Source organism: Zygotorulaspora mrakii, chromosome 6, assembly GCF_013402915.1.
Source record: "Zygotorulaspora mrakii chromosome 6, complete sequence".
Taxonomy (NCBI): domain Eukaryota; kingdom Fungi; phylum Ascomycota; class Saccharomycetes; order Saccharomycetales; family Saccharomycetaceae; genus Zygotorulaspora; species Zygotorulaspora mrakii.
The window spans coordinates 339,828-362,169 of NC_050724.1; the positions used below are offsets into that span (position 1 = coordinate 339,828).

General features: G+C 41.1%; 14 protein-coding genes across 14 annotated transcripts; 7 read left to right on the forward strand and 7 right to left on the reverse strand.

Annotated features, from left to right (window-relative positions):
- Positions 1-150: 150 nt before the first annotated feature.
- On the forward strand, positions 151-1,203 carry ELO3 (fatty acid elongase ELO3; the record flags this gene model as incomplete). The annotated part of the gene is made up of 1 exon (XM_037289488.1): positions 151-1,203. One exon carries the CDS (start codon positions 151-153, stop codon positions 1,201-1,203), a length of 1,053 nt encoding a protein of 350 aa, XP_037145383.1.
- Positions 1,204-1,610: 407 nt separating this feature from the next.
- HG535_0F01690 (uncharacterized protein) lies at positions 1,611-2,102 on the forward strand (the record flags this gene model as incomplete). Its single annotated transcript, XM_037289489.1, has 1 exon — positions 1,611-2,102. The coding sequence occupies one exon, from the start codon at positions 1,611-1,613 to the stop codon at positions 2,100-2,102; it is 492 nt and encodes a 163-aa protein (XP_037145384.1).
- A 596-nt stretch (positions 2,103-2,698) lies between these two features.
- On the forward strand, positions 2,699-3,934 carry STP3 (Stp3p; the record flags this gene model as incomplete). The annotated part of the gene is made up of 1 exon (XM_037289490.1): positions 2,699-3,934. The coding sequence occupies one exon, from the start codon at positions 2,699-2,701 to the stop codon at positions 3,932-3,934; it is 1,236 nt and encodes a 411-aa protein (XP_037145385.1).
- A 131-nt stretch (positions 3,935-4,065) lies between these two features.
- HG535_0F01710 (uncharacterized protein) lies at positions 4,066-5,358 on the reverse strand (the record flags this gene model as incomplete). Its single annotated transcript, XM_037289491.1, has 1 exon — positions 4,066-5,358. One exon carries the CDS (start codon positions 5,356-5,358, stop codon positions 4,066-4,068), a length of 1,293 nt encoding a protein of 430 aa, XP_037145386.1.
- Positions 5,359-7,003: 1,645 nt separating this feature from the next.
- On the forward strand, positions 7,004-7,675 carry NMD4 (Nmd4p; the record flags this gene model as incomplete). Its single annotated transcript, XM_037289492.1, has 1 exon — positions 7,004-7,675. The coding sequence occupies one exon, from the start codon at positions 7,004-7,006 to the stop codon at positions 7,673-7,675; it is 672 nt and encodes a 223-aa protein (XP_037145387.1).
- Positions 7,676-8,241: 566 nt separating this feature from the next.
- On the reverse strand, positions 8,242-9,723 carry SPR3 (septin SPR3; the record flags this gene model as incomplete). The annotated part of the gene is made up of 1 exon (XM_037289493.1): positions 8,242-9,723. The coding sequence occupies one exon, from the start codon at positions 9,721-9,723 to the stop codon at positions 8,242-8,244; it is 1,482 nt and encodes a 493-aa protein (XP_037145388.1).
- Positions 9,724-9,974: 251 nt separating this feature from the next.
- Positions 9,975-11,065, reverse strand: PEF1 (Pef1p; the record flags this gene model as incomplete). The annotated part of the gene is made up of 2 exons (XM_037289494.1): positions 9,975-10,940; positions 11,021-11,065. 2 exons carry the CDS (start codon positions 11,063-11,065, stop codon positions 9,975-9,977), a joined length of 1,011 nt encoding a protein of 336 aa, XP_037145389.1.
- Positions 11,066-11,249: 184 nt separating this feature from the next.
- STE11 (mitogen-activated protein kinase kinase kinase STE11) lies at positions 11,250-13,325 on the reverse strand (the record flags this gene model as incomplete). Its single annotated transcript, XM_037289495.1, has 1 exon — positions 11,250-13,325. The coding sequence occupies one exon, from the start codon at positions 13,323-13,325 to the stop codon at positions 11,250-11,252; it is 2,076 nt and encodes a 691-aa protein (XP_037145390.1).
- A 289-nt stretch (positions 13,326-13,614) lies between these two features.
- On the forward strand, positions 13,615-13,887 carry HG535_0F01760 (uncharacterized protein; the record flags this gene model as incomplete). Its single annotated transcript, XM_037289496.1, has 1 exon — positions 13,615-13,887. One exon carries the CDS (start codon positions 13,615-13,617, stop codon positions 13,885-13,887), a length of 273 nt encoding a protein of 90 aa, XP_037145391.1.
- Positions 13,888-14,090: 203 nt separating this feature from the next.
- Positions 14,091-15,821, forward strand: DCR2 (phosphoprotein phosphatase; the record flags this gene model as incomplete). Its single annotated transcript, XM_037289497.1, has 1 exon — positions 14,091-15,821. One exon carries the CDS (start codon positions 14,091-14,093, stop codon positions 15,819-15,821), a length of 1,731 nt encoding a protein of 576 aa, XP_037145392.1.
- Positions 15,787-17,067, reverse strand: VPS38 (Vps38p; the record flags this gene model as incomplete). The annotated part of the gene is made up of 1 exon (XM_037289498.1): positions 15,787-17,067. One exon carries the CDS (start codon positions 17,065-17,067, stop codon positions 15,787-15,789), a length of 1,281 nt encoding a protein of 426 aa, XP_037145393.1.
- A 181-nt stretch (positions 17,068-17,248) lies between these two features.
- LST7 (Lst7p) lies at positions 17,249-17,968 on the forward strand (the record flags this gene model as incomplete). Its single annotated transcript, XM_037289499.1, has 1 exon — positions 17,249-17,968. The coding sequence occupies one exon, from the start codon at positions 17,249-17,251 to the stop codon at positions 17,966-17,968; it is 720 nt and encodes a 239-aa protein (XP_037145394.1).
- A 58-nt stretch (positions 17,969-18,026) lies between these two features.
- ADE13 (adenylosuccinase ADE13) lies at positions 18,027-19,475 on the reverse strand (the record flags this gene model as incomplete). Its single annotated transcript, XM_037289500.1, has 1 exon — positions 18,027-19,475. The coding sequence occupies one exon, from the start codon at positions 19,473-19,475 to the stop codon at positions 18,027-18,029; it is 1,449 nt and encodes a 482-aa protein (XP_037145395.1).
- A 181-nt stretch (positions 19,476-19,656) lies between these two features.
- RSC2 (Rsc2p) lies at positions 19,657-22,308 on the reverse strand (the record flags this gene model as incomplete). The annotated part of the gene is made up of 1 exon (XM_037289501.1): positions 19,657-22,308. The coding sequence occupies one exon, from the start codon at positions 22,306-22,308 to the stop codon at positions 19,657-19,659; it is 2,652 nt and encodes an 883-aa protein (XP_037145396.1).
- Between the last annotated feature and the right edge of the window lie 34 nt (positions 22,309-22,342).

Sequence of the window (22,342 nt, forward strand, 5' to 3'; positions counted from 1 at the left end):
AAATTGTTTTTTTTTTTTCATTTGTTTTTTTTTCAGAGCTCTTCTTTTTAGAGTAAACTTGGGGTGTATAAAGATCTTGTTCCTCTTCAGCTCTCGGTGTTTTCCTATTCATTCATTTGCTAACAAAATAAAAGATCCTTCGTGCATATAATGGACCAAGTTGTTGATCAAGTTGCTGAGGAGATCCTCGTCGAGCAAACAGTACCACCGTTATTGCAATTTATTGATAGCATTCCGTGGATTAAATACCATGTTCCATCTGTCGACCATCCATTTGGGCTAGAATTGTGGCCAATCTTTTCGTGTGTTTTCGAAAAGATAACTGGCTATCCAGCCGAGAACTTTGATTTCATTCGTGGTGACACTTTCATGGCAAACGGATACCATGCAGTCGGTGTCATCATTGTTTACTATATCGTGATCTCAAGTGGACAAGCAATTTTGCGCGCGTTCAATGCCGGACCGTTGAAATTGAATTTTCTCTTCCAATTGCACAATTTGATCCTGACAAGTGTTTCCCTAGCATTGCTGTTGCTGCTAGTGGAGCAGCTGATTCCAATGGTGTATAGAAACGGGATCTTTTGGGCAATCTGCTCGAAGGAAGCATTTGCCCCAAAGCTGGTCACCTTGTACTATCTGAACTACTTGACCAAATTTCTGGAACTGTTCGACACCGTCTTCCTGATCCTCAAAAGAAAGAAGCTGCTGTTTCTACACACTTACCACCACGGCGCAACCGCATTGCTGTGCTACACCCAGCTGACCGGCAGAACCTCCGTCGAATGGGTACCAATTTCCCTGAACTTGGCCGTCCACGTGATCATGTACTGGTACTATTTCCTCAGCTCCCGCGGCATCAGAGTCTGGTGGAAGGAATGGGTCACAAGGTTCCAAATCCTGCAGTTCTTGATCGACTTGGTGTTTGTCTACTTTGCTACCTACACCTTCTACGCCCACAAGTACTTCGACAAGATTTTGCCCAACAAGGGAACCTGCTACGGTACCCAAGACGCCGCAGCATACGGCTACTTGATTCTGACCTCCTACCTGTTCCTGTTCATCTCCTTCTACATCCAGTCGTACAGAAAGAGCTCCAAGAGGGCAGAAACTGTTGCTAACGAAAAGAGAGAAAATGCTGCTGCAACCGGTCGATCATCGGGTGTTAAGACTTCCTCGACAAAGGCAACATCCCGGAAAGCTTAAACGAAGAGCCGAAAACCCACAGCCGCGAACGCAAAAGCAATACTCGAACCAACACATCCACAGACATCACATATTATTCGTATGCAGTTATATACGAGTGCCATGCGTCCGGCATGGCGCCAGAAGAATATATAAAGTTTTTCAGTTATAGAACAGCTCGTGCCGCACGACCGGGAAGCTTCTAGAAAGACGCGCGAAAATCGGGGTTTGTGCGAGTGCCGAGAAAGACGCTTTTACGCGGCTTTGCGACATTTACAGGCGCGCAGCCGCCTGGACCACGAGCCCAGCTGCTGCAACCCGTCGCCACTTCGCGGTTATCCGGTATCATCGACCTTCCGCGGCCGCACCGCTGGCCGCGGAATGCCCGAGAACGGACACACGGAGGTGTTGACCAGCTGAGGTGTCAGATGATGAGCACTGCACTGCACAGCGACCGCGATCCCGACCCTGAAGGGCTGCTGTCGGAAGATCACATTGCGCGCTCGACCAATTGGAGCGCGGACGATGTCCGTGCCAACCCGCGGCGTCGACGTGCATGCGACAAACGGGGCAACGGCTGCCGATTGCGGCTGTCCGAGGCAGGACCTCGTAAAACAGGTGGTGCGTGTGATCACCCCAAAAAGGCAATGCTCGCATGGAATCAGCCTGTAACTGGACTTGGCAGGACCGGAAAGGGATCCCGGTCCTGCGTCGTTTTAAACTGCGCTTTGCGGTGTGCTGTGGTCTGCCCGCCGCACCGAGATAGGGTAACCCTTGAGGAATTAAATTGGAAAGCTGACAGCGTCACTTCCCGTTTCGGCCCTCCACAGACAGCTACGCACCGCGCACCGCGCTCCACGACGCTCGCCAAAATGACCGGCTGTCGCAAAGGGGAAAAAAGAAAGAAAAAGAAGTTTTGAGCGACGACGCGCGCATAAATGCGCATATACGCCGCTCTGCGTGGTTTGCGCAGCTTGCACCGCACCCACCTCTGTTTACCCCCACTCCTGTGACCCTCCCACCATGCAGTGCCACCCGCCCTTTGCGCCCCATCTGCCGCCCCTCCCCGCGGCCGTAGAGGCCCGTTTAGACAGCTGGTCCTGCCAGCGCGCTAGGCTCGCATGCAAGCTCGAATCCTTCCACCGCACCTCTACTGGTTGCTACCGTGTTTTCCGCCTTGCTGTGCTTATCACACGGTCTCTAAATTCTTTGTTCTTTTTTTTTTTTAACATCATTGTCTTGTAATGACGACTGTTGCCACGCTCATTTCTTTCTAAATACTGTTTGGGAAAATAGCTTATATCCGAAGCCAGTTTTTGTCATCTGACAAATTCATATAGAATTCGCATCGTAAATCAGTGGAAATGGCAATGGTGCCCAGACTATAAATATAATTCGCAAGTTTGGGTCTTTCGGAGGGATATGTGTGCATGTGGCGACATGGTTTGGAGTGGTTGTGTTTGTGTAGTGCTAGCGGTTGTTTGTGAGAGGTAAGGGATTGTTGTGGGCCATAGCGATGCATGCGATAATGTCCAGCAACCGAACAGACGCAAATAGGTTGAACCCGGCTTTTGGGTCGGTGCAGCAGTTTGGGATGAGCAACGGTGGCGGCGGTGACGGCAGGGGCGGCGTGGTGGTGACAGGCGGTGGCAGGGGCGGCGAGGCAGGTAGCGCGGGTTCCGGCGCGGCTCTGGGCTCAGGCGCCATGGGCAGCATGGGCGGCGTAAGCGGTGGGGGAGTCGCGGGTCACGTGACACTGCCTCCGATATCGTCGTTCGACAACCTCATCAGAGCGGCGGAGAAGCAGTATTCGGAGACGGCGCCTGGCAGGCGTGTCCACATGCACAACGACCTGGCGCTGATGACCAGTCCGGTGCTGCTCAGCTACCAATTGACGTCTCCGCACCACGCGAGCTCTGTGGTACAGAGACGGCTGTCGTCGGCGTCGTCAGTGTCGTCGTCGGCGTCGGTTTCGTCGTCGTCCATCTCGCATAACGCTCAACTGCAATCTGCAGAGCCATCGCTGTCTCCTTTGCAGCGAAATCCGCCCACGTCATCTTCTTCGTTGTCCTCCGCGACGAAGAACAGTCATAGTACGAGTAATGTCAGCAGTAGCGCCAACAGCTCAAAAACGAACTCTAAAATCCACAAAGCGAGGAAGAAAAAAGAGTGTCCGATATGTCATAATTTCTACGCTAATCTCTCAACGCACAAGTCTACGCATTTGACCCCTGAAGATAGACCGCATAAATGCCCCATTTGCAACAGGGGATTCGCTAGAAACAACGATCTGATAAGGCATAAGAAAAGACACTGGAAAGATGAGATTGTCGCTCACAACGAGCACAAAGACGACTGCCATCATTGCGCGAGTGAAGAGGATGATGACACAGACCATAACACGAGCACGATGACCGAATACGACCAATTGAAGTCGTTGCATCAAATAAAGGGCACTTTCAAATGTCCGTATAACTCTTCACTGATACAGTTGGACATGGAAGTTTATCCGTACAAATCGAAACCTTTGAAATTTGAGACTTCGAATTGCCACCAGACAGGTGTGTTTTCGCGGTGCGACACGTTCAAAAATCACTTAAAGGCTCTCCATTTCGAATACCCTCCTGGCACAAAGAAGAGGGATCGTGCGGTAGTGCCCGGGAGATGCAAACATTGTGGGCTCAAGTTCCCAAACGTTGACGTTTGGCTCAACGAACATGTGGGCAAAACTTGTGGATATTCTTATCATTGATGGAGCTACAACGGCAAAGAAACGAGAACGGGAAAAAAGGAATTTTTAACAGTTGATATATACATGTGTCCTAAAGTCCATTATATTATGGCTATAAATAAATACGTTGATATTTCAATATACATGGATGATTATTTATTCTTTTTAATATCATTATTACCATCATTTGTAAAATCGATACCAACTTTGTTGATATTTCTGAACATCAGAACACCGTTGTCTCCTTCAACATATTGACAAGATTTCGCTGATTTCCACAATGACTTCCACATATTTTCATCTGATGACTTGTAATGTTCTCCCATTACTTTTTTGATAGCCGCCGACGCATCGCGCGCATTGTAAAATGGTATTCTTGAACAAAAATGATGTGAAACATGTGTTTCTATGATATCGTGAAACATGAATGGACCAACAAATCCAAATTTTCTATCAATTGTAGCTGCCGCTCCTTTGGCGAACGTCCATTCATCAGCATCATAGTGTGGTACCTCCGTATCTGTATGTTGCAAATAAGTGATAAAGACAAGCCAATGATTTGTCCACAGGTACGGTATGAACCAATTGATGAAAACTGACCAGCCACCAAATTTATCGTACCAAATTTTCAATACGAGCAGCTGTGTCAAGACACCCACATCACTCAAGAAGATGTACAGAACATCTTTTTTTTCAAATAATGGAGAAGTTGGATAAAAATGATTACATTTCCAAGCTGCAACAGCAGGGTAGTCTTGTCCCGTGACGTTTGTAGTAATATATGCAATCCAACCGGCCAATTGCTGCAACAGAAGTTCAATCAATGTCCTGATGGGCGAATCACCACTGTGATTATATATCATATCGCCCACGAGTCCACGTTTCTTTTTGAACTGCTCGGTAGTTGGTGGTACGAAAACTGTGTCTCTTGTAAGATGATTGGTTGACTTATGATGCTTTGAATGTGAATATTTCCAGGAAAAGTATGGCACCATCAAATACGAATGTAGTAACCAACCCACGAAATCGTTGATCACCCCATAATCAGAAAATGCTTGATGACCACACTCGTGCGCTAAGACCCAAATACCAGTGCAGAACAACCCCTGAATACAGGTATATCCAAACCAGAAAGTGAATTTTGCGAGCTTAGTATACATTGTATCGATAGCAATACCGTCAAACAGGAATGGATAGGCATATTTGTTGGCAAATACTCCGATGGACGCGACGCACGTGATGTCTCTAAAGACATAGTATAAACTCTCATAAAGTCTTCTTTCATAGCAGTGTTCCGGAATAGCGCCAAGTATATCCTTAATGGTGAAATCTGGCACCTTGCAGACGTTTCCATTGATATCAATTGCAGATTTTCCACCACTATTCATGGCTTCCGTTGTCTCCGTACTTGTGGCGCTACCACCAGCCGTCTCGATCTTTGACATGACTCGCGATCTTGATGAATGAATTAAAGTCACAGACTATTGAAATTCCTGGAATTGATCGAAATATATTGAATGGTAGAATGGCACAACCTTTAAGTACTGATGTGACTATAGCCAAACAAAATATTGTTGAAAAGAAGAAAAAAATCATTCCCGATAAAAAAGAAAATTTTTTTTTTCTATTTGGCTCGAGTCGCGATGGGGCTTATCGAGAAGAAGTCTGATTTGCGGGTCCTTTGAGCATCTGCATAGTCGGTCACAGAGCGTGGAAGAGCCTTTTCAGGAGGTATGTCAAGCATGTGCCGAGGTAAGATTGAAAAGAAAGAAAAGCTTAGGAATCTAAACTGGTATCTCGCATTCATTTGCACTTAATTCTGCCAATTTAGATAATTCGCGGGAAACAGCCGCACGTTTTCGCGTTACAGTGCTTGAGATAAGGCTCAATGCATTTGGATCAGGAAGCTGAGAAGAGACTTTATCAGAAAGTAGTGCTGTCTCCCAAATTATGCTTAAAACAACTTTGAAGTGACTGTTAATACATTTGAGTGCATTCGAGTGCATTTGAGTCTTCACGAGCCTATTTGGTCAATAATTCTGCAAGTGGACTTTCACCGATAGGCCCTTTTTCGCACGAGAGCTCCTTTAATAGTTTTTAGAGGTACATTCACCAAAACGCAAGCTCTTGTAACACTACATTATCGTGTTGGAAAAGTATGGCAAATCTTGATGTTTCATAGCGTCATATTCGAACGCAATATTGGTTTTATACCATGTCTGTTATTTATGCCGCGTAATTCTACGCTCACCCCGTTGTCCGTGCAACACATCATTGTTTAGTTGAGATTCCTATCGAACTGTTACTTTTCGCCTATTTCCATAAGACATAGTCAAATCATACAGCTGTTATGCATTTAAATCATAGTTTTCCACACTCAGGTGTTGGATTACATTCTAAAGTCGGTAGCGTAATCAACAGCAGCAATTAAACGTTGAAGTATCTGCAAATTCTCAATTATTTGCAGGTTTGAAAAGGAGTTTCTCCAGAATTTGAATTGTTTCTGGAACGGGCACTTCTTTTGCCATTTCTCGGCGGCTAAATATGCTCACTTCGACTAAGCCTGCACTCTCACATCATTTAAGCATATATGACGGCAACGGCACATGTTTTGCAGATGATTTATAGAATGCAACAAAATTAGCATTTAATACCTGCCGCTTATAACAAATTGGTACTGGGGAAGACGAAGAGCAAATGTTGTACTTTTCTTCAAGCCATAGTGGTGCCTGGAGCTCCCGCAAACTGCGCTCTTAAGCACAGTCCAAGCTGTGTGCATTAAGTAGCATGCTGAATGTGAACGTTTTCAATTTGTTTGCATATCTAAATAAGACTGAAATTGGGAGCCATGGTGAGCGCTTATTATACATATCTCTTCATCAGACAGATGCCCGTTTACAGCGATTTGACAGAAATCGAAAGAAATAGTGCATACTACGCAGAGAAAAGAAGAATATTGAAGAGTACAGCATCATTGCTTGTAAAATTACACACATACGGCGCCTGTAGCCATCAATAGAGACCAGCCCATTTTTTATACGTGCATATACAGCAGCATCTTTAATTGGATATAAAAGCTTAAGGTCTCCCATGAACGAATATAACTTCATACTTGATGCATCGTGTTTCGAAAAAGGACTGGGTATCATTAAAAGATGGCTCAAAGAGTGCCCAGGAAAGGTTAAGTTAAGATTATATATTCCCACATACACTTTGAATGAGCTAGACTTTCTCAAATTCAAAAAAAAATCATATACTGCCAAGGAATCGTTGAAGTTTATTGATATCGTCAGCACAGACAATGACAGTAGTTTTGGTCCTGAATTTATAATTGAGTTTCCAGAAATTTTAGAATTGGTGACATGGTCTGAGGTTCTAGAGTTTGTCAATGATGCATCCAAAAAAGACACATTGAATAAACTGCCCGGTCGAATCAAGGGCTTGATGAAGAGCTGCCTTTATAAATGTCAGTTTGATGATGGCTCTGACGGGCTGAAATGGATTTTCATTTCTGAGGACCCATTAGTACGTGACATGGCTGATATTTGTCGCGTTCCATGTTGTTCTATTGTCGATGCAGATTCGATTCTTGATAAGGACATGAACACTACAGCGTATCAAGAAAATCAAAAATTCAATAACTTGGTGTCCCAGAATGGTATCAAGGAAGAAACCTCGACGAGAGGCAAAAAAACAGTAACTACAAAATTCGAAAATACGCTGTACGCTCCAAGGGGCTCCGGCAAACTGTGGACCCCATAAGATAAAGTTTGGTTCGGAAAGATCGCAAATGCACCACTAGCGGATTGGCTCATTACCTACAAGTACAAGTTACAATGTTTCAGCTCTATACTGGGAAAAGTGTAATGTTTTCTGTTTTCTTTACAATTCAGATAATAGTCAAATTATTGTATTCATCGAATGGATAGTACTTAAACTTCGCATTCTAACATTAGAGATGCCAGAAAAAAATAGGTAACAAATACGTAAAGTATTTATTCATCATGTAAAGTAAAGAAAACCTTCAACGAAAACATTACACGTAAATGTAAGAAAATGACACCCATTAAAACTTTAATGAAAGGGATTTTCGGAATCAGGAGTCTGAATGTTTGAGTATGTATTCTTTAATTCATTTATTCTTTAGTTATTCTCTTCTGCTAAAAAAATTTTCAAAGATCTGTTTTCCAGCTGTTTTTGATGCTTTTATACCACCAATATATGAAAAATTCAAAGTAGTTCGGGTAATGAAATTTTCTCACCTATCTATGAAATAGATTTTAGGGCTTTATCCATAAGATCATTACAATTCTGTCGGATCAGCCGTGTTACATGGTTGTTTTCCTTTTTGAAATTGAGTTTTCTAGAGCATAACATTCCAATTGTAAATTTTGTATATCGCAATTCAGTTTTTCCGCTTCATCGTTGAATTCTACTTGCATATTGATTAAAGTTTCCTCTTCCTCTTTGAATTCCTGATCAAAACGCTTGATTATAGCTTCCATTTTTTTTTGCAGCTCTAAAACTTTCTGAACAAAACGAGGGCTATTCTCCATCACCAATGAATCCATGTATTTTTTATCGAATATCTTATAGCAAGAATAATTAAGAAGTCCATTGTTGTCTAGATTGTCAAAATCTAGTGCTGTAATTATTTCAAGAGTCTCGTTATCTATAGGCGGCAAACTTATGTCGTTATGATCCAAATAGTATCTCGCTTTGGAGACTCGACCTCTTAAGAAACATGATCGATACTTCTCATAGTACGATTCCATACTAGTAATAAAATCGAAAAAATGGGTGTCAAAAAGTATTTGCTTCAAAAGAGTCTGCTGTGAAGTTGTAGGGTCTTCGACATTTATGGATCCCCAACTATACTTCCTATAGCGGATATAGTTGCCACTGCCACTGAAAACCATATCATTTGATGAAATTATATCAAGCGGGAACTCATTGAATATATCATCAAAATGAGAAAGTTCTGATTCTAAAAGACGGCAAACCCTCACTTCATTTTCTTGTAGAGTTTTTCTTACTTTTTGCTTGAAGGCGTTCAATTCATCGCGATTTAAAGCGTCAGCTTTAGCTATGATTGGAATCAAATTTATACGCTTTGATAACTCTCTCATAGTGATAATATCCAACGGGCTGACCTCTTTATTTGTGGGAGGTATAAAATATAGACAACAATGTACTCTATTATCACACAAAGTTTCTCTCTGAGGCTGTTCCTCTTGAAAAACGTATGATCGTAGCTGTTCTTCAACATAATTGACTAGGGGAATCCATGCAAATGAATTATCTAGTTTACCGCCATAACCAGGTGTTGTCACAACCTTCAAGCTTAAAAGTGTTGACCCAAAATTTATTTTTGCCTTGTGGCATTCAAGGATACGGGTACCTGTTGAGCCACAATGATTGTTTCTGTTCTTTCTTGGACTCGGTATAATAATAGTATTAAACAAGCTGTTGACAAATGTCCTTTTCCCTAAACCTGATTGCCCTGCTACCATCAGGTTAAACTGTAGTCCTTGATGGATTGTAATTAGCTCTTTTTGTCGTAACAGTTCCTCGAATTTCATATCGTAATCCTCCAAGATGCGCGATACTTCCAAAGTAGGTAGAGTAGATCCTTGGCCCAACGGTGGTTCCGATAATACAGAGAAGTTAATATCAACAATGGCAGTCCTGTCAGGATCAAAAATGTGTCGTCCATCGTTGAATATATCGATACTCTGTTCAAGCTGCTCAACCTTAACATCTTCCGTTAAAGACATATTAATAAAAAACCTTGCTGCTTTTTTCTCCATGTAAATGAAATACTTCAAATTAGATAGATGTTAGTTATACAACCACTTTCAATATGAATGGTGTTCTTTACTAAAAATGAAAAGTGATTCAAGATAGAAATGAATTTATTTTGTGTCAGTTTTGACATTTTTTTGTGTCACATCGTTGACGATCAACCTTTCCGTAGGCCAAAAATACATGCAAAAATTAAACGACAGAACAAAATGGTAAAACATGAATGACTTACTCTAACGCTTGATTGTTTATAGTTTCAACGTGGTAGAAAACGTCCTAAATACAATGTCTCATCAATAAAATCTTTGTAATGAATAGTGGCCACACCTTCCTGACCATAATCAAATTTTCTAAAGACTTTTGTAAGCCGCATCAGCCAGACTAGGGCCTCAACAAATTTATCAAATTTTAATTCCTTTCCGTTTACAGTTTGATTCATGAACTCTGCATACTGATCAAAAAGCCGCTCACTAACTTCGAATGGAACCTGATATCCAAGCTCCTGCAAGGAGTTATGAAATTCACTTACAGATATAGTAAATGATCCGTTTATATCATTATCCACATATACTTTCCTCCAATTTTTAACCCTTTTATACAAGGAAATAAATTCTGCTTGATTTATGGTTCCAAATCGTGAAGCACCAAATAAATTAATCAAAGCATCGATTGCCGATATGCAAAAATGAGAACTATCATCATTTTGCAAGAGATTTTGCAACTCTTCAGGTGTTAATCTTCCCTTTCCTCTTATATCATGATTCGCAAAAAGTTGTGTAGCAATCTGAAGATCTTTTGATTCCTCCAGAACTTCTTGTGAGCTTCTTGCCGTATTAACCGTTGCCGGAGAGTTCAGTGTTGAAGGAGAACTCATGATACGTTGTGGAGGTGGCGTCATAGAAGGTTGGGAGGAAATAGGTGGAGGCCTTGCTCTTTGCGTTGCGCGACTGGTCGGACTCGTCCTTTTTATCTGTACAGGAAGTCCAGACGGTATATTTTGCCTTGGATCATAGTATGGAGCTGAATTATGCGGATGCTGCATCGAATTGTTCACGATTGGAGAAGCGTGTGTAATCGGCAGGGGAAGGGGAGCATTGTGCATAGTTGGATCCACTCTTTGATTAGGAGCCATCCTCATCTCGTACTTCTGCTGTCTCTTTTGCTTCTCCTCCTCCATACGACGTCTGCTTTCTCTCATGGCTTCTTTGGGCGTCGCATATAGCTAATTTCGTTCGACATTTTTGTTAGTACATCTTAGTCTCTATTTTACGAAGATCTTCAAAAAACTTTAGAGAATCATACCATCAAATCATCTCCAGCAGCATAGTTCAACTTTTTAGGGCACATTGACAACAGGTTGAGCTTGCCGTGGTTCTTCTTGCTTATTTTCCAACACTGAAAATTGTGAGTTTTATCAGAGGCGATTTTCCACCTCATCCTGATCATAGCGCTTCTAATTGAGAAATCTTCGCACGTGAAAATAAGAATATAAGAAATAATGGAAGAATCTATTGAATAGTCAAGAAACTATCTAGGTAAGCAAATTCTCAAGCCATTTATGTTGAAGTAGCTCTGCAGCACTGGGCCTTTTTTTGTAATCCAGCAAGAAAGCTTTTTCTAAGAAATCTCTACTCTGCTCCGTGGCCCACGAAGGAATTTCTGGAGTTGTGCTCGTACCGATCTTAAAAATTGCTTGCATTTGCGAAAAATCCGGGAAAGGGTGTTTTCCTGTAAACATTTCAATTACAACGCAACCTGTTGACCATATATCTGCCTTTTCCGTTGTAGCCGTTTGTTTGACAACTTCTGGAGCCATCCAATACACCGAGCCTTGCAATGACGCTCTTTTGTTTTGTTGTTTGTTCAAAGGGGAGAGTTTTTTTGATATACCAAAATCAGTAATTTTGACACAGCCCTTTATGTCGATGAGAATGTTTGCACCTTTTATATCCCTGTGAATAATATTTTTTCGGTGTAGGTACACGACACCGATAAGAATCTGTCTTGTGAAATTGGTAATTAATGATTCCTCAAATGGTCCATAGCTATTAAGCATTGATGAGACCGAACCACCTGGCACATACTCTAGAAAAATGTTCAAATTGCCACTTTCTTGGGAAGATCCATAATATGTGACAATATTTTCGTGATGAAGTTCTTTTAACAGGTTCATTTCATGTTGCAAAGCGTCAATCATCTTTCTGTGGATGCGCGATGCATTTTTGACCTTTTGCTCTTGATTTAGGTCCCAGTTTTCTTGCTTTTTAGAACCTCCTGGTAAAACACTTGCCTGTAATTCAACCTGTTTAACAGCCATCAGCTCTCCGGTACGTGCGTTCATTCCCAAATAGACCGTACCAAAACTTCCTGATCCAATCCGAGCACCCTTTAGCCATGTCTTGGGTTTGTCAATTGTGGTTGGTAAAGAAACGGTGTAATCCTCTGTATTTTCATCAAATTTCTCATCTGAGCCTGAGTTCCACAATTCGATACGATCAGTTTCTTCGTCATCAAATTCTTTTTCTTTGCGTGCTGATTGCTTTCTCTCAACGGCTGGGTCATATGCAACATGGGTCTGATCATCCTTCTGGTCATGTTCCTCTTTCTTATCCAAACTCTGCAGCAGAGCTGTATCGACGGCATTCGAATGCTTTAAGAGTATATCACCAACCTTATTGGAATCACCGGTAGGTACTCTTCCCTGTATTGCAGACAACCGTGCCGACTGACGGAACGATTCTTTAAGAGTTTTCTCTAATCTTTTCATGTCCGCATGAGGAAAATATCCAGCTAAGTTTGTTGAAATGAACTCACTTGGTGGCCTTTGATTGAATATTTTGCGGATTCTTTCTCTGCTATTGTCTACACGTAACTGACCATAAGTTTCTGAGGCGCCTGAGACAAGCTCGGCCGTTGATGCAGACATCATGGGTGCACCCTGGTTAGTCGTGGAATGCTGATGACTAGCTACTTTAATCGTTTTCAGATAAAGTTTTTTAGAAGTGAGTATTGCTTTATCGCTCGGAGTTTGGTCCTTAGGTACAAACATCAGACGATTCTTTTCTACCCTATCGCTGGAATGACAAATAGTTACTAATTCAACATCATACAGCAAGTGTAACACATTCTTAACGTAGTCAACAACAAATACATCGTAATCCTGGACTGCATAACCATCATCTGATTCCGTCCTTGGGGTCAATCTTCTCAAAAGTCTTTTCTTTATGGAGTCTGCATTGAAACAACCATTCACGTTCACTTTTTTGGCACTTCCATCATTTAGAATGAAAATCACCGAATGCTTTTCAGTAGCCAGTTCTTCGTGAACCGTAAGTTCACCAGCAGATAAGGTACTTATTTTCTCAATTATCTCATTGAGGTTTGCAGTGTAATTCTCCTTTGCCTGTCCGGCGTTCATCGCCTGCACTTTGCGAAGGATCCGGAGTCGATCTCCCAATTTGTGCACTCCTAGCGCGCAAAGTACCTCCCTATCTAGATACCGTATTTCATCAGGCGATGTCAGCTTGCATGCAACGAACCTCTCTAAATGCTGCTCACAATTGAGGCCCTTCAAAAACTCTTCTACAAACGTTGCATCGGTCATCATACAGTATTTATCATACGCGCTCAACAATCGAAACTGACAGAATATGTTTGTGAAAGCTATAAAGTCATGCTATTCTACGAGCAATTTGCCATATTCTCCAGTAAACTGTTATAAATAACATTAAAACTAGCAAATGTTACCCTCTCTCATTTACCAAGCCACATCGCCATCTCTTTATGGTCCGTACCTTCGACCCTTTGACACATTCAATGAGTTATAGAATATGGGTGAGACTTTAATTAGCTTACACTCGTTGACCAATGTGTATAAGTACTACTCTGATAGATAAATGGATCAGGAGGAACATAAAGAAAAGAAGAGTGCTATACAAAAGCCGGCTAGACCTATAGAAGAGATGGAGGCAGAAGTAAAGAATCCAAGATATACTATGCGTCATAAAGGCAGGGATGTTGAAGTAGACATGGATAAAATTTCAAAGCCACATGCGGTTTCTGCATGCAAGGGATTTCCTGACATAAATATAGGGCACATGGCAGAACGCAGCAATGCTGGTGGTCTCTTGAGAAACGATGGCCATCGCCCCTCCTCGGAGAAGAAGTAGTGAGGATATTTATTTGTCATTCGTCAGGTTTTCTGCCCCATTTTAGTATATAATTATTATCAGGAGATATTGTATTTAATTTGAGGGTACAAATTATAATTCTAAAACCTTTCAGTTGCCGAACTTGATTTAAACACATTTTTGATATTTGATATACATTTGCGACAGCAAGAAAACAAAGAGCAGAAGGGGGGTATATAGCTATGCGAATCCTCTCGAAAAAGTATTTAAGAGTGCTTCTTTATCTTGCTTTGGCGATATCGGGATTGTTCTGGTATCGCCGGCTAACAATGTATGCGCACCCTGTTGACGATGCAAAAGATCAAGATACGAAGAAGCAGCTCGCAAAAACCTGGCTGCAGACCAATAACCTTGAGCATTGGAGTGGATCCAAGATTTTCGTGGTCAACGTCGGTAGAAAGAAGTGTTACCATGTAGGAAAATTACTGGAGCGATGCTTTATTGAATACGAGATGGCTCCACACACAGCGAAGCATGCTGAAAGAAAACTTATCTCAAAGGACTTAAGAGGATCCTATGGTTTCAATTGGTTTGGTGTCTCTGAGTATGTTTTTTATGATACCCTGAGTATAGAATCACTTTCGTCTACGGATGAGGAGGTATACTCTCAACTTGTTGCAGTCCATTCGATATCAAACAAAAAGACATTGAACGCTTTTGAATGGATTGACAATGTATTTGTGGAAGCAGTAAGAATATTACCAAATTTGAGCATAGATAATTACATAATAAGCAATTTGGATATACTCTTCGGGGAAGATTGCGTGGATCCAAGGCCTGGTTGGCAACTGAATAAATCTTGGAGTTTTTCTAAAGGCAGGTTTCCCAGTTTCTTGAGCTATAAGTACCTGGATCACACTGAAAAGGAGGATTATACTAAACAATTGCAGATTCGAAGAGATGGCAAACTGAAGATTGTTCAGCTAGCAGACTTGCACTTCAGCGTAGGAAAAGGCGAATGTGAAGACGAATTCCCCGCAAGCGATAATTGCGAGGCAGATCCCAAAACACTAAGGTTCATCGAAGGTATACTGGACATCGAAGAACCGGATCTTGTCGTCTTCACTGGAGATCAAATCATGGGACAAAGATGTGTGCAGGATTCTACATCTGCTCTTTTAAAAGTCCTGGCACCGGTGATCGAACGCAAAATACCGTGGGCCTTGATATGGGGAAATCATGACCATGAAGGGAGTTTGGATAGATGGAAGCTCTCAGAATTTACGGCTGCCTTACCGTATTCTTTATTTTCTATGAGCGCCAGGGATACTAATGATAATTCTTTTGGAGTTGGCAACTATATTCTTCAGCTGCAAGGTTCAACTGAAGAAAAAGCCACTATTACGTTATATTTCTTTGATTCCCATAGCTACTCACGTTCAGGTAAAATATATCCTGGTTACGATTGGATAAAGGAAGCTCAATGGGAATATATGAGGGAGAGATATGACAACGAATACTCTAAACATATAGCTAAAGATGCACATTTATCTATGGCATTTTTTCATATACCAATACCGGAATACCTAAGTTTTCAATCCAAAAAGAACCCGAATGAGCAAAATCCTAAAGTCGGAACCTTTAAGGAGGGAGTTACTGCTCCAAAATACAACTCCGGCGGGATTTTTACGCTAGACTATCTCGGTGTCGATGCCACTAGTTGCGGCCATGATCATTGCAACGATTACTGCATACTAGATGATTCCTCTTCGCGAAAAATTTGGCTTTGTTTTGGAGGTGGCTCTGGAGAAGGAGGTTATGCAGGATATGGTGGCACTGAAAGACGTATTCGGATCTATGAATTCGATACTAAAGAAAGAGCTATTTATACATGGAAACGATTGAATGGCTCTCTCAAGGAAAAATTCGATTATCAACCTATAGTGTCTGGCGGAGTTCCAAATTTTGAATAATTTGAACTATGTCTCTGTTGAAATAACTTACAGCTTTTGAAAAATTTTCGAGGTTTTTCAGGGCGATTGAATTTTCTAAATACAGAGGATGGTTAGTTTCCACTATTGATGTGCTTCCATAAAAGTGCAGTGAATACGGCAAGGGTACTTCAAAAACCTCATTTGCCATCAAAAGAATAAAAAGCAAATAATAACCGAGTGATGCATTGGTAGCATATCTTTCAACTTCTGATTTTGACGCTAAAGACAAAATGCACTCTTCGTCCAAAAGCTTCAATTTGATTTTATCGTATACAGAAGACGAAGGGGAATCTCTGAGCTCTAGAAATCCTACCTCTGGATCAAACAGAACAGTACCTTGGAAAACAGAAATCAGCTGATTGACTTTTTTGCTTCTTATAAGCTCTAAACGATTTTTAACCTGAATAAAATCGGAATAGGTATTGCCATAGTAATCATTCAATGATGGGTGTTGCGAAACCAAAGATGATTGCCTGGCGTGTTTCGGCGAGCGGAAACTTTCGTTGATATTCTTCTTTGACTCTTTCTTTCTTTCTATATTTTTTTTCAATTCCTCGTTAGAGTTTTTAATGACTTTGATAATCCTATCTGTTTCCTTATGCACAGAACGCATCAACTTATCTAATCTATGTGAGGTAAATTCCGTTTCATCTTTAATCTGTCGCATATATTCAGTTATCATAGTTAGCTTTAATACTGAGTTAAATGAGAATGATTGCTTCACTTTGTAATTAGATGGCGTTCTCCTATGTAGACCTGATGCCGGCGCCATGGAAACTGTCAAAGCATCTGGTAACACATAGAGTCCATCTACTATTTCAAAAATGGGGTAATTGCAATTTTCTACCATTTCATCTTGTTCCATTCGTCTCAATTTGTTCAAATCCACATTGTATTTACGGAAGAAGATCCACATCTTCTCATTGTCTGCTGGCACATCTAATGGTGATGAATTGGGATTATCAGGTGCACTTATCAATATCTTTAATAGAAAACTTGTGATAGGATTATCCTGTTTTGGGAGTTCATTGAATTGAATCATATTCATAGATGCTTCTTGTAGTTCACTCACGTATAACAGCTGACCTTTGTGCGACTCCAGGGTGATGAAGCATGATAGTAATTGGAAGTGTTCCGTAATTGAATTAGCTTCGCTGATCGCGATATTACTCAGTTTAATCGATCTTATATGCCGCAGCCTTCGTTTCAGCAGGTAAGGAGGCATGAGAACATTGGGTTCTTGTTGTTTTTTCGCGGCGATTGTATGTAATATCTTCAAGTCGAACTTTAAGGTTAAATTTCTTAGATGGGGCGAATGCATCAGAAGTAAAAGGCATCTTTTACAGGCTGGATAAGAGAGGTTCCGGCGTCTCATGGCACTTTGCTAGCTTTCAAGCAGTAACCTGATGGCACCCATTATCATTTCTTTGGGCCATTTTTGTGACAAGCATGGCCCAAGAGTCGTATTAGTTACTCAAGCAGGTATCAAAGGATCAACCGGGGACGAGTTGCTTCTCCCGACATACCCGACGGATTCATATTGCAAATCATGCTCCTTGACCTTTCCAGATGGCGACAGAAATGATGTGAGATCTTTTAAAAGTAATATTGCAAGTAGGAGCTATGTTACCACACAATACTCTTCGATACGATATCAGTTACTAACACTGATCGTGAGAAGATGCTTCTCTGAAGAGACTATGATTTACGATGGCAGGCCTCTTGTGTTTTATGATGATTTACGAGGATTTAATCTTGCGATTGGCTTTAAACTTAGGGATGAGACTGCTAGGGGGAATGAAAGACGTTATTGTTGGATATTAACAATTGATTCCAAAAACCATAATTCCTCAATGAAGTTGTTATCTGAACACTGGAATTTTATAACAAGTGGGTTTTCTAAGGCCATACAATATATCAATGAGACCCATGATAAAGAATCTGAAAGACAGAACAAATTACATAACGAAAATAATATTAAATTGATGGAGGGGACTTATCTTCGAGGAAATAAAGCAAAAATGCCAAGAAATTTATGTGAACTAACTAACGATAATTTGTTATTCGTGCGAATACATAAGTGGAATGCATTTATTTTGAACTCGATTATGGAAAGTCATGATTAGGCAAAAAAACACACATCGTATCTACTTTACGCAATCAGCGGTAATAAACTATATATCATTAGACGTTTAATTTAACATCCGCATCATTTATATAGCTGCTGAATGGTTGCAAAGCGTTTTTCACATCATTATTGACAAATTTCTCAACTTGCTGTGGAGCTCTGCCGACGAAAGTAGATGGGTCCAACAAAGATTCAAGCTCCGAATGAATTGGCTTGAAAAATTGGTCCTTTTTGACACGTTCAATTAAATCGTTATCACCACCTTCTTCCTTAACAACCGCAGCAGCTTGATGTGATAGGACTCTAATATTTTCATGAACCTCTTGTCTTGAGGCGCCCTTTTCAACCATAGCCATGATAATATTCTCAGTAGCCATAAATGGTAGTTCACCCTTGATTCTTCTTTCTATCACCTTTGGATAAACAACTAAACCGGAAGAGATATTCAACAAAGTTGATAATAGAATGTCTGCTGTTAAGAAGGCACTTGGAAGAGAAATTCTTCTGATAGCCGAATCATCTAAAGTTCTTTCGAACCATTGAACAGAAGCCGTTTGTACTGCGTCATTAAACAGAGAGCCCAAATGTCTAGCTAAAGAACAAACACGTTCACAACGCATTGGGTTTCTCTTGTAGGCCATTGCGGAAGAACCAATTTGTGATTTTTCAAAAGGTTCTTCCATTTCCTTCAAATTGGCCAGTAACCTAATGTCAGTGGCCATTTTGTAAGCAGTAGCAGCGAATGATGATAAAGGTGCCATTACATCAATATCGATCTTTCTTGAATAAGTTTGGCCAGTAACAGGGTAGACAGTATCAAAACCTAACAGTTCAGTAACTCTTTTATCCAGTGCTTCTACTTTGTTGTGATCACCATGAAAAAGTGCTAAGAAGGATGCTTGGGTACCAGTAGTACCCTTAACACCGCGTAAACCAATATCATTTCTTGCTCGGACGAAATTTCTCAAATCCCATAGTAATTCTTGAACCCATAGAGTGACTCTTTTTCCTAATGTCGTCAATTGAGCGGGTTGAAAATGTGTCCATCCCAATACAGGTAGATCTTTGTATTCCATAGCAAAGTTAGCCAATCTATTGATCACGTTGACTAGTTTTGGAATCAACAGATCATACGCATCTCTCAAAAAAATCAAATCTGCATTGTCAGTGACGAAGCATGACGTAGCACCCAAATGGATAATACCTGCGGCATCTGGACATGTTTCGCCAAAAGTGTGAACGTGAGCCATAACATCATGTCTCACAATAGCTTCTTGAGCAGACGCTTTGGCAATTTCTTCGTCAGTAATAGCCAGATGGTTGCTCATTTCCTCAATAGCCTTGTCAGTGACAACAGTAAGGCCCAATTCCTTTTCAGCAATAGCTAGATTGAGCCATAACTTCCTCCATGTTGAAAATCTATTTCTCAATGAGAAAATACCAGACATTTCCTTCGAAGCATAACGAGAAGATAATGGTGTGCTGTATTTATCAAAATCAGACATTTTTTTCCTTTGTTTAAGTCTATACTAGCGATCAGTTCAATAGGTGAGAGCTTCAAGATACTATTAATTAAAAATATTTCTAATCTTTTTTATAAACCTTTAAGAATACACATTAATTTCACCGTTTATCGCATGGTGCGGTCTTAATAAAAAGCTTTAATATCTAAAAAATAAAAAAACATCAAAGTGACTCTGTTTGCATGTTATCACGTGAGGCAATCTTGAAAGCCATAAACTTTGCAGAAGGCCTTAAAGCTAGCGGGAAGGTATCAGGAAGGTTGTCCTGCTCGTCCTCTGAACCCATCGCACTTTCGATATCTTGTTGCTCATCAGCGGCAGCGACTGTTTTTTGCTTTTTGTTCTTAGAAAACCATCTGTTCAGCGGTGGTTGGAGAAATTCATCGCCCGAGTTGAGCAACCTTTCCTCTATGGCAACGCTGGGTCCACGGAACCAAATGACTTCACCTTTATTTCTTTTTCTTCTGGGAACTTGGTCCTTGCCAAGTCTTCTTACCTGACTGGCATAGTCCGCTCTCAGCAAGCCATCAACATTTTTTGTTATACTTATTGGCAAGAGGTAAGCCCCCGGAGCGTCCACGGAAATTCCTAGACTTGTCTTTGAAGCTTGGGCCGCTAGATTATTAACGATGGTTGTCAGACTGTAACCGGAAGCTTGAGATCTCTTTTGCTGTTGCTGCTGTTGTAAATGTAATTGTTGTTTGTTTAACTGGTGTTGTTTGAGACCATGCACGGTTAACTGCTGTCCAGGGGCCAATCCGTTTGGAGTACCTATTCCAGAACCCGATCCTGATAATCCCGTGGCAGTGGCTAAGTTTGCTGAACTTCCTGCTATCCCTGGTACATAACCACCGTTACGCAGTGAATTAAGACCTGTTCCTGATCTATTCTGTTTCATAGCAGCTAATCTTGGGTTGGAAAGATTTGTTTTTGACAAGGAAGCTGCCGCTGGTGCACTTGTTATTATAGTACTTGTTTCAAAATCCATTTTACCATCTTCTGCTGGGTCGCCTGGTCTAATGATATAACGCGGACAATCATCTGAAGTTGCATATTCACCTAGATCATCGCGCTCTAATTTTGGTCTTAAATAAACACCACCAATTAATGGTGGGGCATTTACTGCACCTTCCGTAGGTTGTGGGATAGGATCCTTTGGGGTAGCATTTGATGGCAAAAGATGTCTCAAAGGTGATGGATACTTCAAAAACTTTCTACCGTTAACTGGTATTGTTGCCTCATCTTGATCACGAATTTCTTCCGGCAAGCAAGCTTTCCAGGTCCTGATCTTGTTGAAAATTTTTTCATTTTCATTATAACGAAATTCACAAACAAAAAGTGGTCCTTCAAGTTTAATGTCAGGATCACCTCGTTGAAATCTAGTGAAATGAACAACATAACATTTACCAACAATTTCTTCGACTAAATGGTCTCTATACTGACCTGATTTGACCACTTCGTTCTTATAAAACAGTCTATCGACTCTATGAACCGTTTGTTCAGGTCTTAAGTACCAACAAGCATTCAGCCATCTTTTCCCATCAGACGTACTCCACAGTCTAAAAATCTGAGCAACAGTTGGTTTAGTTGAGTCGTTAGGATTCTCCAGCAGGACCCAATCACCAATTCTATAGCTTTTTCCATTAAGAACAAGTTCATCAATAGGGTATCTTAATTCGCCTTCTGGCATATAATCTCTGTCAGGTTTTGATAATTCATGACGCGCCATTGCATTATATTTCTTTTCAAGTGTTGCTGCACGTTTGATATACTGCGGTTCGGTACGATGGTATAGCCTATAGTTTGCTAACATAAGGTTGAAATCATTTTGAAAGCTCTGAAAGTCCTTGTACTTACGAGTCTTAATCTTTTTCCTTATATCTTCTAGGCATATCGGATTTGAGACCATTGAATAATATTTAGGATCTCTTAATTCATCCGGTAATTTTTCAAAAGTTGCCGTCAGAGGTTCATTCTCATCATCAATTTCCTTTTTCAGCATTTTTAGTATATTCTTCATTCTTTGCACATACGGTAGATCAATTACTGGGGGTCTACCACGCCTCATATGAGTTCTTTGCTGCTGATGTCTGCCATATGAGGGTTTCGGAGTTGATGAATTTGATCTTCCACCGGACTGGCTATTCGTCATACCTCTATGAAGATTGATCCTTAGATTCGGAAGCTTTCTTCCCTCAATGTACTCATCATCGTCTTCCTCTTCGCCTTCACCCTCATGTTCGCCTTCACCGTCGTCGTCTTCTTCACCTTCAGCGTACTCGACATCTACAGAGTCCGAGCGATTTTCCTGATGCTCTTTGCGCACTCTTAAACTGTGACCGCCCTTCGAATTATACAAATTGGTTTTCAACTGGGTTATAGGTCTTTTCGTGTCCACTTCGTCCGGCAGTGGTCCCAGGTACGGATACTCCACACTAGGGAATTTTTTTTTCAATCTGGTGACAACCTCGTCATTAATGTACTTCTCCAATATAGTCGCGTATTTGTAGATTGCGGATTCTTTGGTATTATACGTCTTTGCGTTCCATGGTATTTGCACCAAATCGTTTACGAAACTCTGTGCATCCATATAGTGTAAAACACGCTTCTTCAAGGTATTGAACGATACCGGATTCTTAATCAAGGCATAATAGTCAGGGTACTCCTTCTTGGCGGGTAAAACGTTGAAAATTGGATATATCTCTAGACCATTATCCTCTTTTAGCCTAAACAACGCATCATATTCTTCTCGCAGTGCGCTCTGAAGCTCCTTTCTGGCCTCTTCACCGATACTACCAACATCCTCATTAGACATCTTGCTTCTGCTGCTTACACTCTCTTCTCCTTTA